At 38.8% G+C, this 12,578-nt stretch overlaps 1 protein-coding gene across 1 annotated transcript in view; it reads right to left on the bottom strand.

Annotated features, from left to right (window-relative positions):
• The window catches only part of LOC106089212 (exocyst complex component 4), a 69,563-nt gene that overhangs the window by 1,214 nt on the left and 55,771 nt on the right, over positions 1–12,578 (bottom strand). The window contains exons 9-17 of the mRNA XM_059361774.1: positions 11,419–11,633; positions 6,349–6,436; positions 5,634–5,971; positions 4,813–5,566; positions 4,627–4,751; positions 4,513–4,545; positions 4,082–4,375; positions 3,618–4,019; positions 34–463 (exon numbers count right to left, since the gene is read on the bottom strand). Of these exons, the coding sequence (XP_059217757.1) occupies positions 34–463; positions 3,618–4,019; positions 4,082–4,375; positions 4,513–4,545; positions 4,627–4,751; positions 4,813–5,566; positions 5,634–5,971; positions 6,349–6,436; positions 11,419–11,633 (2,679 nt within the window). The remainder of the gene's footprint in view (positions 1–33; positions 464–3,617; positions 4,020–4,081; positions 4,376–4,512; positions 4,546–4,626; positions 4,752–4,812; positions 5,567–5,633; positions 5,972–6,348; positions 6,437–11,418; positions 11,634–12,578) is intronic.

The following is a 12,578-nucleotide window of genomic DNA, read 5'->3' as shown; positions in this document are numbered from 1 at the left end:
TTATTTTAATACCTAGCAGTTCCAAGTACTTACCTCCAAGTGTAATACCAGCAAACACGTGTTGGCCAATTCATCAAATTCCAAAGCCAAATTCGTTAATACTTTAATTGTGCCATCTTTAACGGCAACATAGGACGCACAATCGGGTGTTACGGTATTTAAACCATTTACCAAAGGTCTTCTTAATTCATTAGCAAATTCTGAAATTCGCCCCGAAAACCATTCCATACTTTCTTGCAGTATTGCCAACTCTTTGAGTACAGCAACATCACCCAGTATTTCCTGTTGAGATATACCACCCTCACCTAAATTACTGGTCAGCATTTCGGCTTCTCTTATATTGCGCTGTTGCACCTGTAATGGACTTTCTTCTTCGGAGGCATCAAAAGTGTTTTGTTGTAAGCGTTTACCATGTTTTGGGCGTTGACTGGAGTTCTTTAAATCCGTCCAATTAGGTAAGGTCCTAAAGTAAAATGGATATAAATATAAATAATTATAAAAAACTTTTTGAAGCCTTAAAATAGGTTTATTTGACAGTTCAATAAAGGAAATGTGTTAAATAAACCCAAACCCCAAATCTACATAAAGTTTTGTGAATAAAGCCTAGTACTGACTTCGAGTTTTCGTTCGAACAACTGTCAAACGCACTATTAAAAATAGTGACGAATGCTATGCGAACACATGCATTGACATCGAGGGGGCTTTTAACAATGTGCGGACCGACACACTGATCCAATCTTTGGACCAGCATCAAGTGGACCCGGTCCTTAGAGACTGGATAAACCATATGCTAAGGAACAGGTGGATACATTGTGTGTCCCATGACATAAATATAAGGGAGAAAGTGGGGCAAGACTGTATTTTACGGGGTATTTCGCAAAAAATCTGATTTTTTGCATACCCTCTAATTTTAACCACAGGAATCCGAATATGAAGTCCGTTTTTGGGGCCTAGGTTGGACTACTTCCAACCTATTGGTATCAAATGAAAGTAATTGATTACTAGATTACGGATATTCAATCAAATGTCCAAAATTTTGACCCGGGAAGGACCTATGGGGTCCTGAGAATTTTGACTCCTATTTGGAAAATTTACGAAATCGTTATACATAGTTATTTTAAATAAAACTCTTTTTGGGTACCAAAATAAATTTGCCGGCATTTGGCCTAGTTTGAGATTTTCTCTTCCTTCATATGTCCAATAGTGGGAAATAGCAAAAGTATTTAAAATAAAACTATTTGCCTTCCAAAGTTTTTGTAAAAAAAGGGCGATTTTTTTGAAAATTTTATTTTTTTTGTATTTTGGAGTCCTTTTGGAGCTTAATCATATTCATAATCTACTCGTTTATACATTTAATTTGATACCCATATTGCCTAGGTTTAAGAGGGTTCCAAATTCTCAAGAACCTGTAGGTCCTTCCGGGTCAAATTTTTGGACCTTTGTTTGCATATTTGTACAATTCTATTAACCAATACATTTCATTTGATGCCCATATTGCTTAGGTTGGACTACTTCCCACCAATGGGGATTTTTGGCCCCTAGGGACGTCCACGGGCCCGGGCCCCAAAAATGGACTTCATATTCGGATTTCTGGGGTCAAAATTAGGGGGCATACAAAAATTAGACTTTTTGCGAACTACCCCGTAAAATACAGTTCAGCCGAAAGTGGCACAAAGCACGCACAGGGGGGGGGGGGGAGCATTTTATCGCCACTCCTATGAGTGACCACCATAAATGACCTATTATGGATGCTGATTGAGGAGGGATTTGAACCCATCTGCTACGCAGACGATATTATGATACTACTAAGGGGCAAGGATCCGAACCAGCAATGCAACTGGACCGAAAGCGTCTTGCAAACGGCATACGTCTGGTCTAGCCCTAGGGGTCTCAATGTTAACCCAGAGAAAACTAAAATCTGCTTCTTCATGAGGAAGATGAAGGTGGGCAAATTTGACGCACCACGTTTCCTCAATATCTGACAAGTGTGATGACAAATACTTAGGTGTGATCTTAGACAGGAAGCTGAATTGGAAGTGTTACATTCAGGAGCGTACCGAGAAGGCTCATAGATTTTGAGCACTATGTAGAAGTGCCGTAGGCTCGAAATGGGGCCTAAATCGGAAGATAGTCCACTGGCTCTACAGGAGCGTGATTAGACCAATACTTACTTATGCCTCAGTAGTTTGTTGTACTGCTATGGAAAAAAAGTGCAACGTAAGGACAATACCTTAGAACATATTGTCTTGGCATAGGCGGAACGATGAGAGCACCACGCCCACTAGGGTACTAGAGATTGTTCTAGATATCCAATCTATAGACATACAGATTAAGTGCGATGCAGTTACTGCGACTATAAGGCTTAAGGCGATGGGAGAATGGATAGAGGATATGAGCAGCTCGTACCATCGCGGTATAATCGAGGGGACGATAGGAAACCTGGAAGGAATGCATTCCTGAGACGACACTTGAGGTCGAGGCACTGCTGCCAGCGGCACAGTCTTCGATTGACGGAACAGATGACAATACTAGGTCATCTGAAAGATCATGTTACACGGATGGATCAAAACTAGAGGACAGAGTGCGGCTGGGGGTGTACATTGAGAACCCAGGGACTGAGATCTGTTTTAGACTGCCTGACCATAATACGGTCCTGCAGGCGTAGATCCGGGCGATCACGGAATGGGTGAGGTGGTGTAGTATTAACCCGAGGACGGCCCTAAGGGCAATAACAACCAGGAAGGTAAGATCACGAACATTCTTGCCGGGCCATAGCGGAGTAACTGGGATTGAGAAAGCAGACGATTTGGCAGTTAAGACCAGAGAACTGCCGTCAATAAACTTGGTTAACCCGAAGCCTTTCGGGTCGACGCAGCCCGAGTTAAGGGCGTGGACGACGAATTTAACCCTGTGGAGCAGCGTAACGGTCGGTAGGACAGCGAAAATCCTATGGGGAGATCCAGATCATGAGAAGACGAGACTACTACTGAAAGGAAGTAAGAAGGAGGTCAGTATAGCTTTCGGTATAGTAACGGGACATATAGGGCTACGAGCATACTTATGCCCGGCACGGGATAGCTGTGAGCACCACACAGGCTGGAACATTGAGGTCCGATCTGCGTGGTGTTCATTGATGTCACGAGAAGCTTTACTGCGAGCTACCGGGCGCGTCCACAGGTAGCGGATATTGGAATGCTACATACGGAGTAGCTGCAACGGCTGTCGCGGACAATGAGCGGTATCGAGTGGAGAGTCTCAGTGAGAGGTCGGGCAGCAACGGCTCTTGCTCGATGCTCGATGTGACAAGGCGAGTTATTGGCGCCTTTAAATAACCAATGGCCAACTTGTTTCCGCGGCGATCGGTCCTTTGGACCGGAATGATCTTGCTCACCTACAGGAACTTGACGAGGATCGCTACCTCAACATGCAAAGTGGTTACAACAACAATGAACACCACACAAATCGAAGCACAGAGCACCAAACCGCATGGTGCTCATAGTCATCCCATGCTCAACTTTCGTCTCCTGATCTAGCTCCAGACATTTGCAATTTGCAATGCAAGATTTGCATAGCAACCCTGATAACATTGTTGTGTTATGAAAGTTTCTTACACTCACTTTAAAAATCGGCTTATATCTTCGTCATTTAACCATGTCACACTGTAGATACGTCTATCCTCGGCATCTGGCTGCACTATACCCAAATAGGCATCGTTACATATGCCTCGGTAATCCTTTAATACCGCACATACTGTTTTCAACAATTCTTCGGAATAACATGGCAAATCTTGTATTAGGGTTTTAGTCTCTGCCAAACATTGCTCAACGCGAGCGGTCGATTGTAGTATGGGACGTGTTAAATTCAAAGCAGTCATTTCTTCGGGCGTTATAATGGTGCGCCAAACATCTTGATTTTTCGACAATGTTTCGATGGTCAATTTCAAATGAGAATTATGGCCTTTGGATAAGAAGGTGTCCTTGATATAGTTATCAATAAAGTCATGAAGACTGCAGGGTTGTCTGTAAAACAAAAAAAAAACGAAATTTAAAAAGAGAGAAGGGCTTTACTGACGACCACTTACCCTGGTTTGCATTTCATAAAGCTTTCGATTTCCTGAATATAAGACATCAGAGGTAAATAGACTTTCGTTATAACCGTTTGATCTGGTGTGCATATTAAAAGTTTTTCTTTTTGTTTCTCATATGGAAGATTATAGTTGGCAACACCTCCTTTGCCACCACTGGCATTTAAGCTGGCATTTAAATTATCCACCGAGGTATCGGAAATATTGCGGCGATGTTCTTTGGGGCCTTCGGAACTATTCAATGAATTTTTCGTTGCTGACTTGTCAAATTTGAATATAGACTTTTTTGCACTATAAACAGAGGGGGGGATGAAAAAATACTAAATTAATAAATGATTTAAAGACTGGATTTCTGAGGTTATAAAGGGAATGTGCTTAGCGATGGCTATAGTTAGGCAGCAGTAAAAAATGCAATTCTTTATCATTACCACTGTTTATATAAAAACAAACGTTTTCTTTGCCTTCCCCCATTAAAGAAAAATATATTAGTTTGAATTATCTATCTATGATATTCTTTTAGGATGAAACTCCTTCATACACACCTTGGAACTTTGCGCCTAAGGAAATATGCATTTATGTTATTAGTTGGCTCTGAGAATGACGATTTTGAAGCATCATCTGCGGAAGCATTTTGTATATCTAAGTAATCGGTTAGCAATAATTGCAACTACAAAAAGAACAATAAAAAGGTAAGCATAACAAAATGACCAGAAATGTATTTAACTTACCACCGACTGAGCTTGTGACCAGAAGTCAGTTAAACTGTAATGCTGGGGTCCCACAACCTGATATTTCTGCACCACGGCCAAATAGTTTTTCAGTACGGAGGCATGAGTCCGAGCAATGGATTTGAATTGTTTAAAGATTACATCGAGCAGTGTCAGCAGTGGGTAGCTCTCATTACTTATCAAGGGTGAGTCGATTAGCTGACGCGTTGTATTGCGCACAATTTCCAGCAATTCGTTTTGTATGCCCACCCTTAGTTTCTCCACAGAGTCTGGTACTTTGCCCAGCATGCCAAAACATTCCACAATTATGGCAATAAAATAGGTCATGCTCAGTTCAGGATCCAGTAAATCTGCATCCTCAATAATTTCGGTTTTTGTTAAATCCACGCCTTGTGCCATTTCTTGTAGGGCTTTGCGTATGCGAGCATTTGCTTCTATGCGATCGGTAGAACGGCGAGCTGTTATGTTCCTAGAAAAGCCTTGATTCAGGCGATTCGAATTGGAACGCTGAAATGCGGACAAAACACCTTGGGCTGAGTTATGATAGATTTGCGTAACCAACTCCTCATGCAGTCGTTGATATAGATGTTGCCTACGGCTCATTAAGTCACTGCGTATGTCTGCCAAGCCTTCGACCTCTTTGAGAGGTCCATTTATAAGAGTCAAGGCATCAGTTAGTACTTTACTGGCATGCAAATACTGGCGCTTAGATGTATAACTGACAACACTTTGAGGCACTTTGCGCAAATCATTGCTGTGAAATAAAGACATCATTAGACAACTTTGGTAATCCCCATGGCATTCTTATATATTTTACTTACATTTGCTCTAGCATGGCCAGCACATGTTTGTGCTGCACAGCATCCGTCCACATTTTCTTCAGCTCTTCCCTGCGACATTGTAGCAAACGCTTACAGGCGCTTAGATTTTCCTTTACTGTATGGATCTTTTCCCTACTGCTGTTGATCTCGCTGGACACCTTTGTGAAGAGCGGTATAACTTGGGACAATTGTTGATCATGTTTGGATACCAAATCATTGAGACGTTGATCGGATTTTTTAGATTCCTTTTCGATTTTAAGCTTCTCCTTTTGTCGTTCCTCGTTGGTTTCACTTAGACCTAGAGATTTGATGACATTGACAATAAGACCGCAACCAGCCTGGATTGGGATTTAACAAAGAAAAACAAAACATGATTTTTATTAATCACTTGCCAAGCAACGCCCATCAAAGGTAATGTTATTGTTTATACTGTTTAAAATCTCTGCAGATTGAATTTTGTTATTTATAAATACAATATAAATGTATAAAGGGCGGCGTTAGTTGGGGGGTGGTGATAGTGAAAGCTTGACAGCTGTCACCCAAGATAATTCTGTGCAAAATGTCATCATCACTGCTTACAATGACGATGACCACTTTTAGAATCAATTTTCCTACATTTTCACTGGCACCTATGACTATATTTCAATTGTTTCACATTGAGCCGGTATTAATTGACATTATTCACAACTTTGTAATGAAATTCACTTGATTTTACCTCATCTTTTCCATATTTAACGCCTCTTCTTGGTGGTTTAGTTGGTGGTGGTGTCTCCATATCTGGTGTATAATTTATACGGCCAGATCTTATTCAATAACGTAAAACGTCCAAATTGGTTTGTCAATCATTTAGAGATGATAACATAAAATCTCACCATATGGTGTTATCATTCCTATTAGGTAAGGTGAATTATAAAAATAATGAACGTTTAATATTGAATGGGTTTAAAATATATTGGGTTGCCCAAAAAGTAATTGCGGATTTTTCATATAGTCGGTGTTGACAAATTTTTTCACAGCTTGTGACTCTGTAATTGCATTCTTTCTTCTGTCAGTTATCAGCTGTTACTTTTAGCTTGCTTTAGAAAAAAAGTGTAAAAAAGTATATTTGATTAAAGTTCATTCTAAGTATTATTAAAAATGCATTTACTTTCTTTTAAAAAATCCGCAATTACTTTTTGGGCAATCCCACTGGCTATCTTTAACCAATACTTACTTACGTCTGAATACTTTGGTGGACTACGATAGAAAAAAGTACAACATAAGGATAATACAATAGGTTTAGAGAACATTTGTCTTGGCATAGGGAGAGCGATGAGGACCACGCCCACTAGGGCACAGGACACTATTATAATTCTAGATATCCGACCCATTGACATACAGAGTGTGAGGCAGCCACTGCGGCTATGAGACTAAAGACGATGGCAGAATGGTTAGAGGATAGAAGCAGGTCATACCATTGCGGTATAATTTAGGCGACGATAGGAAACTCGATTGGATTAGAAGAGGTTTTCGATCGGATACCTGAGATGACGCTTTTGGTCGAGTGCGAGACATTTGGATTGACGAAATTCTGATATTGCTTTCCGAGAGATCATGCTATACAGATGGATCGAAGCAAGAATAAAGAGTGAGCCTGAGAACCCAAGTACTGAGATCTGTTATCGATCGGACCATAAAACGATCCTGCAGGCAGAGATTCGTGCGGTCAGGAAATACGTGAGTTAATGTGGTGTTCACCCGAGGATGTGAAGTGTGAACATCTTAACGGACAGCAAACTGGCTATCAGGCAAATTACAACTAGGTCGTTAAGGTCACGAACATTCTTGGAGTGTAAGGAGAATTTAGAATTTAATTGATCACTTTGAATATTTTTAGTTCTAGCAGTGCGAAAAATATGTATTTGGTACATTTCTTGTCGAAATGCCCCGCTTCTTTGTTTACATTCTGTTAAAAATCATAATTTTGGTTAATTTCCCATTCGATTTATTTTAATTTTTCGATTTATTTTCATTTCGGGCGATTTTCCGCTTATTTTGAATATTTTTAGTTTTTTTAGTGAGTACCCCTAGTTTTTTTGGGCGAAATTACGAAAATCTCAAAATTCACTAAAATACCAGGCGCCCAGAATTCAGTAGCAAGCAAACTGTAACAACTTGGCCCCCGAAAGTATGCTTTATTTTTTTCTGTGAACACAGGGTGACCCATATGTGCAAAAATAAGTTTCTCAAAATTTATAGCATACTTTTAGGCACTATTTGTTTTTAGCTCGAAGGGAGCTTAGATATATAAAACCAAACTCAGTAAAACAATTTCAAATGGGTTTTAATTAATTTTTATTGATTTTGATAAATGGTTTACAGAAAAAATATCTTAAATTAAATAAATTCTCTTTTCAATATTCCGTTTACTTTGAATGATTAAAAATAGACCATGAAGAATGAAAAGGATACTAAATGATTATTTCTTCCCTATGGGGTACCAAACATTCCTTTGGGTTTTTTCATGAATGAGGCGCAATAACTTTCATCGCTTTAAGATTTGTTTACGATTTTTGCTGGATAGGAGAACAAAAAGGATTCCATTTCTAGCGTTTGGTCTATAAAAAAGGTCCCGAATCAAAGCAGAAAAAATAATAATAATGGGCAAATGATAGACATTTTGCTAAGCCTTAAAAGGAATACTTACTTTTTCTGAAAATGGCACAATTCGCATCGTTTTGTTGCCGGGTCATAGCGAAGCAAGGGGGAATAAAAGAGCAGACGATTTGGCAGTGGAGCCCAGAGGACGGGCTAACCCGAAGCCTTTCGGGTCAACGCAGTCCGAGTTAAGGACGTAGTCGGCGAAAGTGCATGCCGGACAATTGCATAGGTTAGGGAAGTAGGTTGTTCTAACCCATATAAGTGGTGATAAAATGGGGGCATTTGGCACTTACTCCCTTATATTTATAACATGGGAACCACAATTTATCCACCTGTTCCTTAGCATGGGGTTTATACAGTCTCTAAGAATCCGATTCACCCGGTACTGCTGTAAGGAGTGGATCAGTGTGTCGGTTCGCAGTTTGCTGGAAGTCATACTTTTTATCATGGTATCCACAATGCGTTCCAAGGTTTAGAGTAGAAAGGACATAAGGCTTATAGGTCTGTAGGCCTTTTGTGTCGCATAACTTGTTATGCTGGGCTTGGGTATAAATACAAACCCTGCCTCCTGCTACGCTTCCGAAGTATATGCAAGTCCTAGGCACGCTGTGAAAATAATGGCCGGATGGGGTGCCAGATATTTGGCCTCTTCTGTAGGAACGCCGACAATATTCCATCAGATTCGGGGAATTAAATGGTTGGAAGCTCATTAAGGTTTCCTTTTCCATAAATTTTATAATGCCAAGCCTTCGATCAGCCTCATGATTCCAAGATTCCGATGTCTCCGTGAGTCCCGTCGTATCCTGCGGAAAATGAATTTTCATCAAAAGCCTCAGCATGTCCTTCGTTGTCTCTGCTATCACTTCAATATCATAAACTAATGTTTCAGTTTGGACATGAGTTTCTGAGGTTAATTTCTTCATCTTCGCAGCGTCATTAACGCTTCTGATCTGTTCGCCGAAAAGCTTGCAGGAAGTACGTTTTGCCATCTGATGATGTTATTTAAATTATCTTGCCCAAGTCTTCTTCTGATAAGTTTTGCGAATTTTGTCCTGTTGGCTTTCAAATTATTACGGAAGCTCATCGGATTCGTCGCCGTTTTATTCTAAACTTAATGTAGCGATGGTCAGAGAAGGAGTGTTCCATGGAGACTCTCCAATCCTGCACCTCATCGGTTAGATTTCTTGAACATATTGTCAGTCGGCTCCCTGTTCGTTAGGCTGTTACTGCACTGCCGGATGGTTTAGGTCAATCATTTGACTAAGAGCTCAAGAAATCGCAAGTTTTTTGCCTGTTAAGCCTAGTACTGACATCGTTTGTTGGGAAAATGTTGCTAAACATCAATTAAATCTTGTGAAATCGCACAATGTTTCCAACAGTGTTACTAATTTGTTTAATTGTAATTAAACTTTTTATTTGGCGTGTAAAGCGTTGTTTTGGTAGAAAACAGTTGTATGTTGACATCATTGTTTTCATATGACTGTCATTGCAGAGCGGCATTCAAGCGTGTCTAGACAACATTCATGCAGACACGGTGGCAGATGTGGTGAAAAGCTACCTGGTGCATCTAGTCCTTGGAAAGCGACTTCACCTATTGCACCAGAATAAACTTACTCCCCCGGCAAACCAGAGTAGCTTTCTTCAAGTGCGTGCAAAGATCATTAAATTTAACAACTTTTGTTTGTTTCTCTTTTGAGACGAGTTCAATGACCGGAGAGGAAAAGGAAAGCCAGAGATTTTTCTTCTAAGAGATTTTGTTGTTTTTATTGAAATACATACGCTTTGAAAGTACATTGTTGTTGTTGTTCGTAAAGCATTGTTTTCTTTTTTTTAAACATACAAATTCTTGTTATATGTAACTGCTTTGGGTTATCGGCTTTGCACAAATATTTTTATTCTCTTCAAAACTCGATCGTCTTTTTTTAAGTTTAAGAAAACTACATACAAATATTTATGCTTTATTTATTTTTTTTTTTGGTTTTTGTTGTTGTCGTTTTGTATGGTGCATTTGGTTAAAGGTGTTTAAAGCCAACATATAAAATGTGAAGGCATACTAAATTTCATTAAGATTTATGTATTTTTAATTTGTTGATAATGTTGTTTGTTTGGTTTCTTCTTAGTTGTTTTTTTTTTTAATATTCGTAATGTGCTCTTCAAAATAGACAATAAAATTTTATGGCATCCGTCAGAGGGGCGGTGGTTAAGGATTTTGGGGGTTCTTGTTAAAAAATTTAAATTTTATTGTAAACATTTCAAAAAGTTGATGGTGATGATGACCTAAATGGTTTTTTTCTTTCAAAAAATCTTTGGATCAAAAAAATCGTTTTGGTTGTGGCAATTTTGGAATTTTGCTTGGTTTTACTTTTTTTGTTGTTATAAAAATCGGAGGTATTTTTTTTTTTTAATTTCTAATGATTGTTTTCTACGAAATGTTAGAAAATAAATTCAGTTTTGTTTGTATGGTGTGGATGTTGTTTGAATCAGAATAACGGAAGTTAGTTTGCATTAGGAAACGGAAGTACTAGAATTTGATTATGTTTCTTCTCCATATGTTTGTAGGTGGGCTAAATAATTAGTACATGTTCTGTGTGGTGTGATGTGTTATGAGTGTGTGTGGGGTGGCGGGGTGGTGATTTTGGTGTTCTAGTTTTATATATAAAAATTATTATAAATTAATTTAAACAAAATTAATACGATTAATAACAATTATAATAATCATAATAATAATTCTCTAACATTACAATTACTTGCTTGTAGTATGTATGTGATGTGTGTGTGTGTGTCTGTGATTTTTTTTCTCTTTTGTATGCTAGTATGTTTCATACAAATACATATGTATATTGTTGCTAACATTTGTTTTTGTTTATGTTTTTTTTTTTATAATATTAACTTAGTTTTTTTTCTAATATATGTATGTGTGTTAATTTTGTAGTGTTGCTTTTTTGTTGTTGATGCGGTTTTTATCTTGGTATTTAGAATTAGAAACTAATTTCTTTAATATTTGCGTTGTTTAAAATTTGTCTGTTATATATATATATATTTTTTTTTTTTGAGTTTTGTGTTTTGAGGCCAAGCAACAAAAATAACCAAAGCAAGAACCACAACACCTAGCGGTTTTGCTTTGGTTTTTTTTGTTTATTTTTTAATTTCGTTGTTGATGATGCTCAAACGACGAATATTGGGCTTATCATAGTCCTCCATGGAAATCCCTCTGGATAGTTTGCGTGAACCATTGCTGCCATCGAATGAGCCAGAGCTGGTGGAAAAGGCACGACCACGATCAACGCCCGGCATGACCACAGATGTCAATAGACCTTGACCTTTGCAGAACAGCAAAATCGATTGGGCCACCTTAGCCGGCTGAAAAAATAATAAGAAAAATATCAAATCAATAAAACATTTCTTAGTATAATGTTTAGGTTGAAGGTAGGTTCACTTGGAACTTGAGTTAGGGCCATTTGACTCTAGGAATAAAGTGACTGTTGAAAAGAGGGAGCGGCAATAAATCCGACCTTTGTCACTGTGGAGCCTCAAGAAATCAAAAATTTGTTTATGCCCATGGGAAAGGGTACTAAAACTTACCCAAGAAAAAGGGTACTAAAACTACCCCTACCCAAGGGAAAGGGTATTAAAACTATTCTTACCTACGGGAAAGGGTACTTAACTTAACTTTAACCAAGGGAAAGGGTACTAAAATTATCCTTAGCTAAGGGAAGGGGAGCTAAAACTTCCCTAATGCAAGGAAAAGGTACTAAAACTATAATTACCCAAGGGAAACGGCACTAAAAATACCTCTACCCAAGGGCAAGGGTACTAAAGCTAACATTAACCAAGGAAAAGGGTACTAAAACTATCCTTACACAAAGGAAAGGGTACTAAAACTACCCTTACCTAATGGAAAGCGTACTAAAACTAACCTTACCCAAGACAAGGGGTACTAAAACTACCCTTACACAAGGGAAAGGGTACTAAAACTGAACCTTACCCAAGGGAAAGGGTACTAAAATTACCCTTAGCTAAGGAAAAGAGTGCTAAAACTACACTTTTCCAAGGGAAAGGGTACTAAAACTACTCTTACCTAAGGTAAGGGTAGTTTTAGTTTCCCTTGGGCAAGGAAAATAAACCTTCCCAAAGGGAAAGGGAACTAAAACTAACCTTGCCCAAGGTAATGGGGACTTAAACTAACCTTGACCTAGAGAAAGGGTACTAAAACTACCCTTCTCCAAAAGAAAGGGTTAAGTACCCTTACCCAAAGGAAAGGGTACTAAAACTATCCTTACCCAAGGGAAAGGATACTAAAATTTC

Source organism: Stomoxys calcitrans, chromosome 2 (genome assembly GCF_963082655.1).
Source record: "Stomoxys calcitrans chromosome 2, idStoCalc2.1, whole genome shotgun sequence".
Classification (NCBI taxonomy): domain Eukaryota; kingdom Metazoa; phylum Arthropoda; class Insecta; order Diptera; family Muscidae; genus Stomoxys; species Stomoxys calcitrans.
Note: the sequence above shows the minus strand (reverse complement) of the source record. Positions and strands in the feature narration are given on the sequence as shown.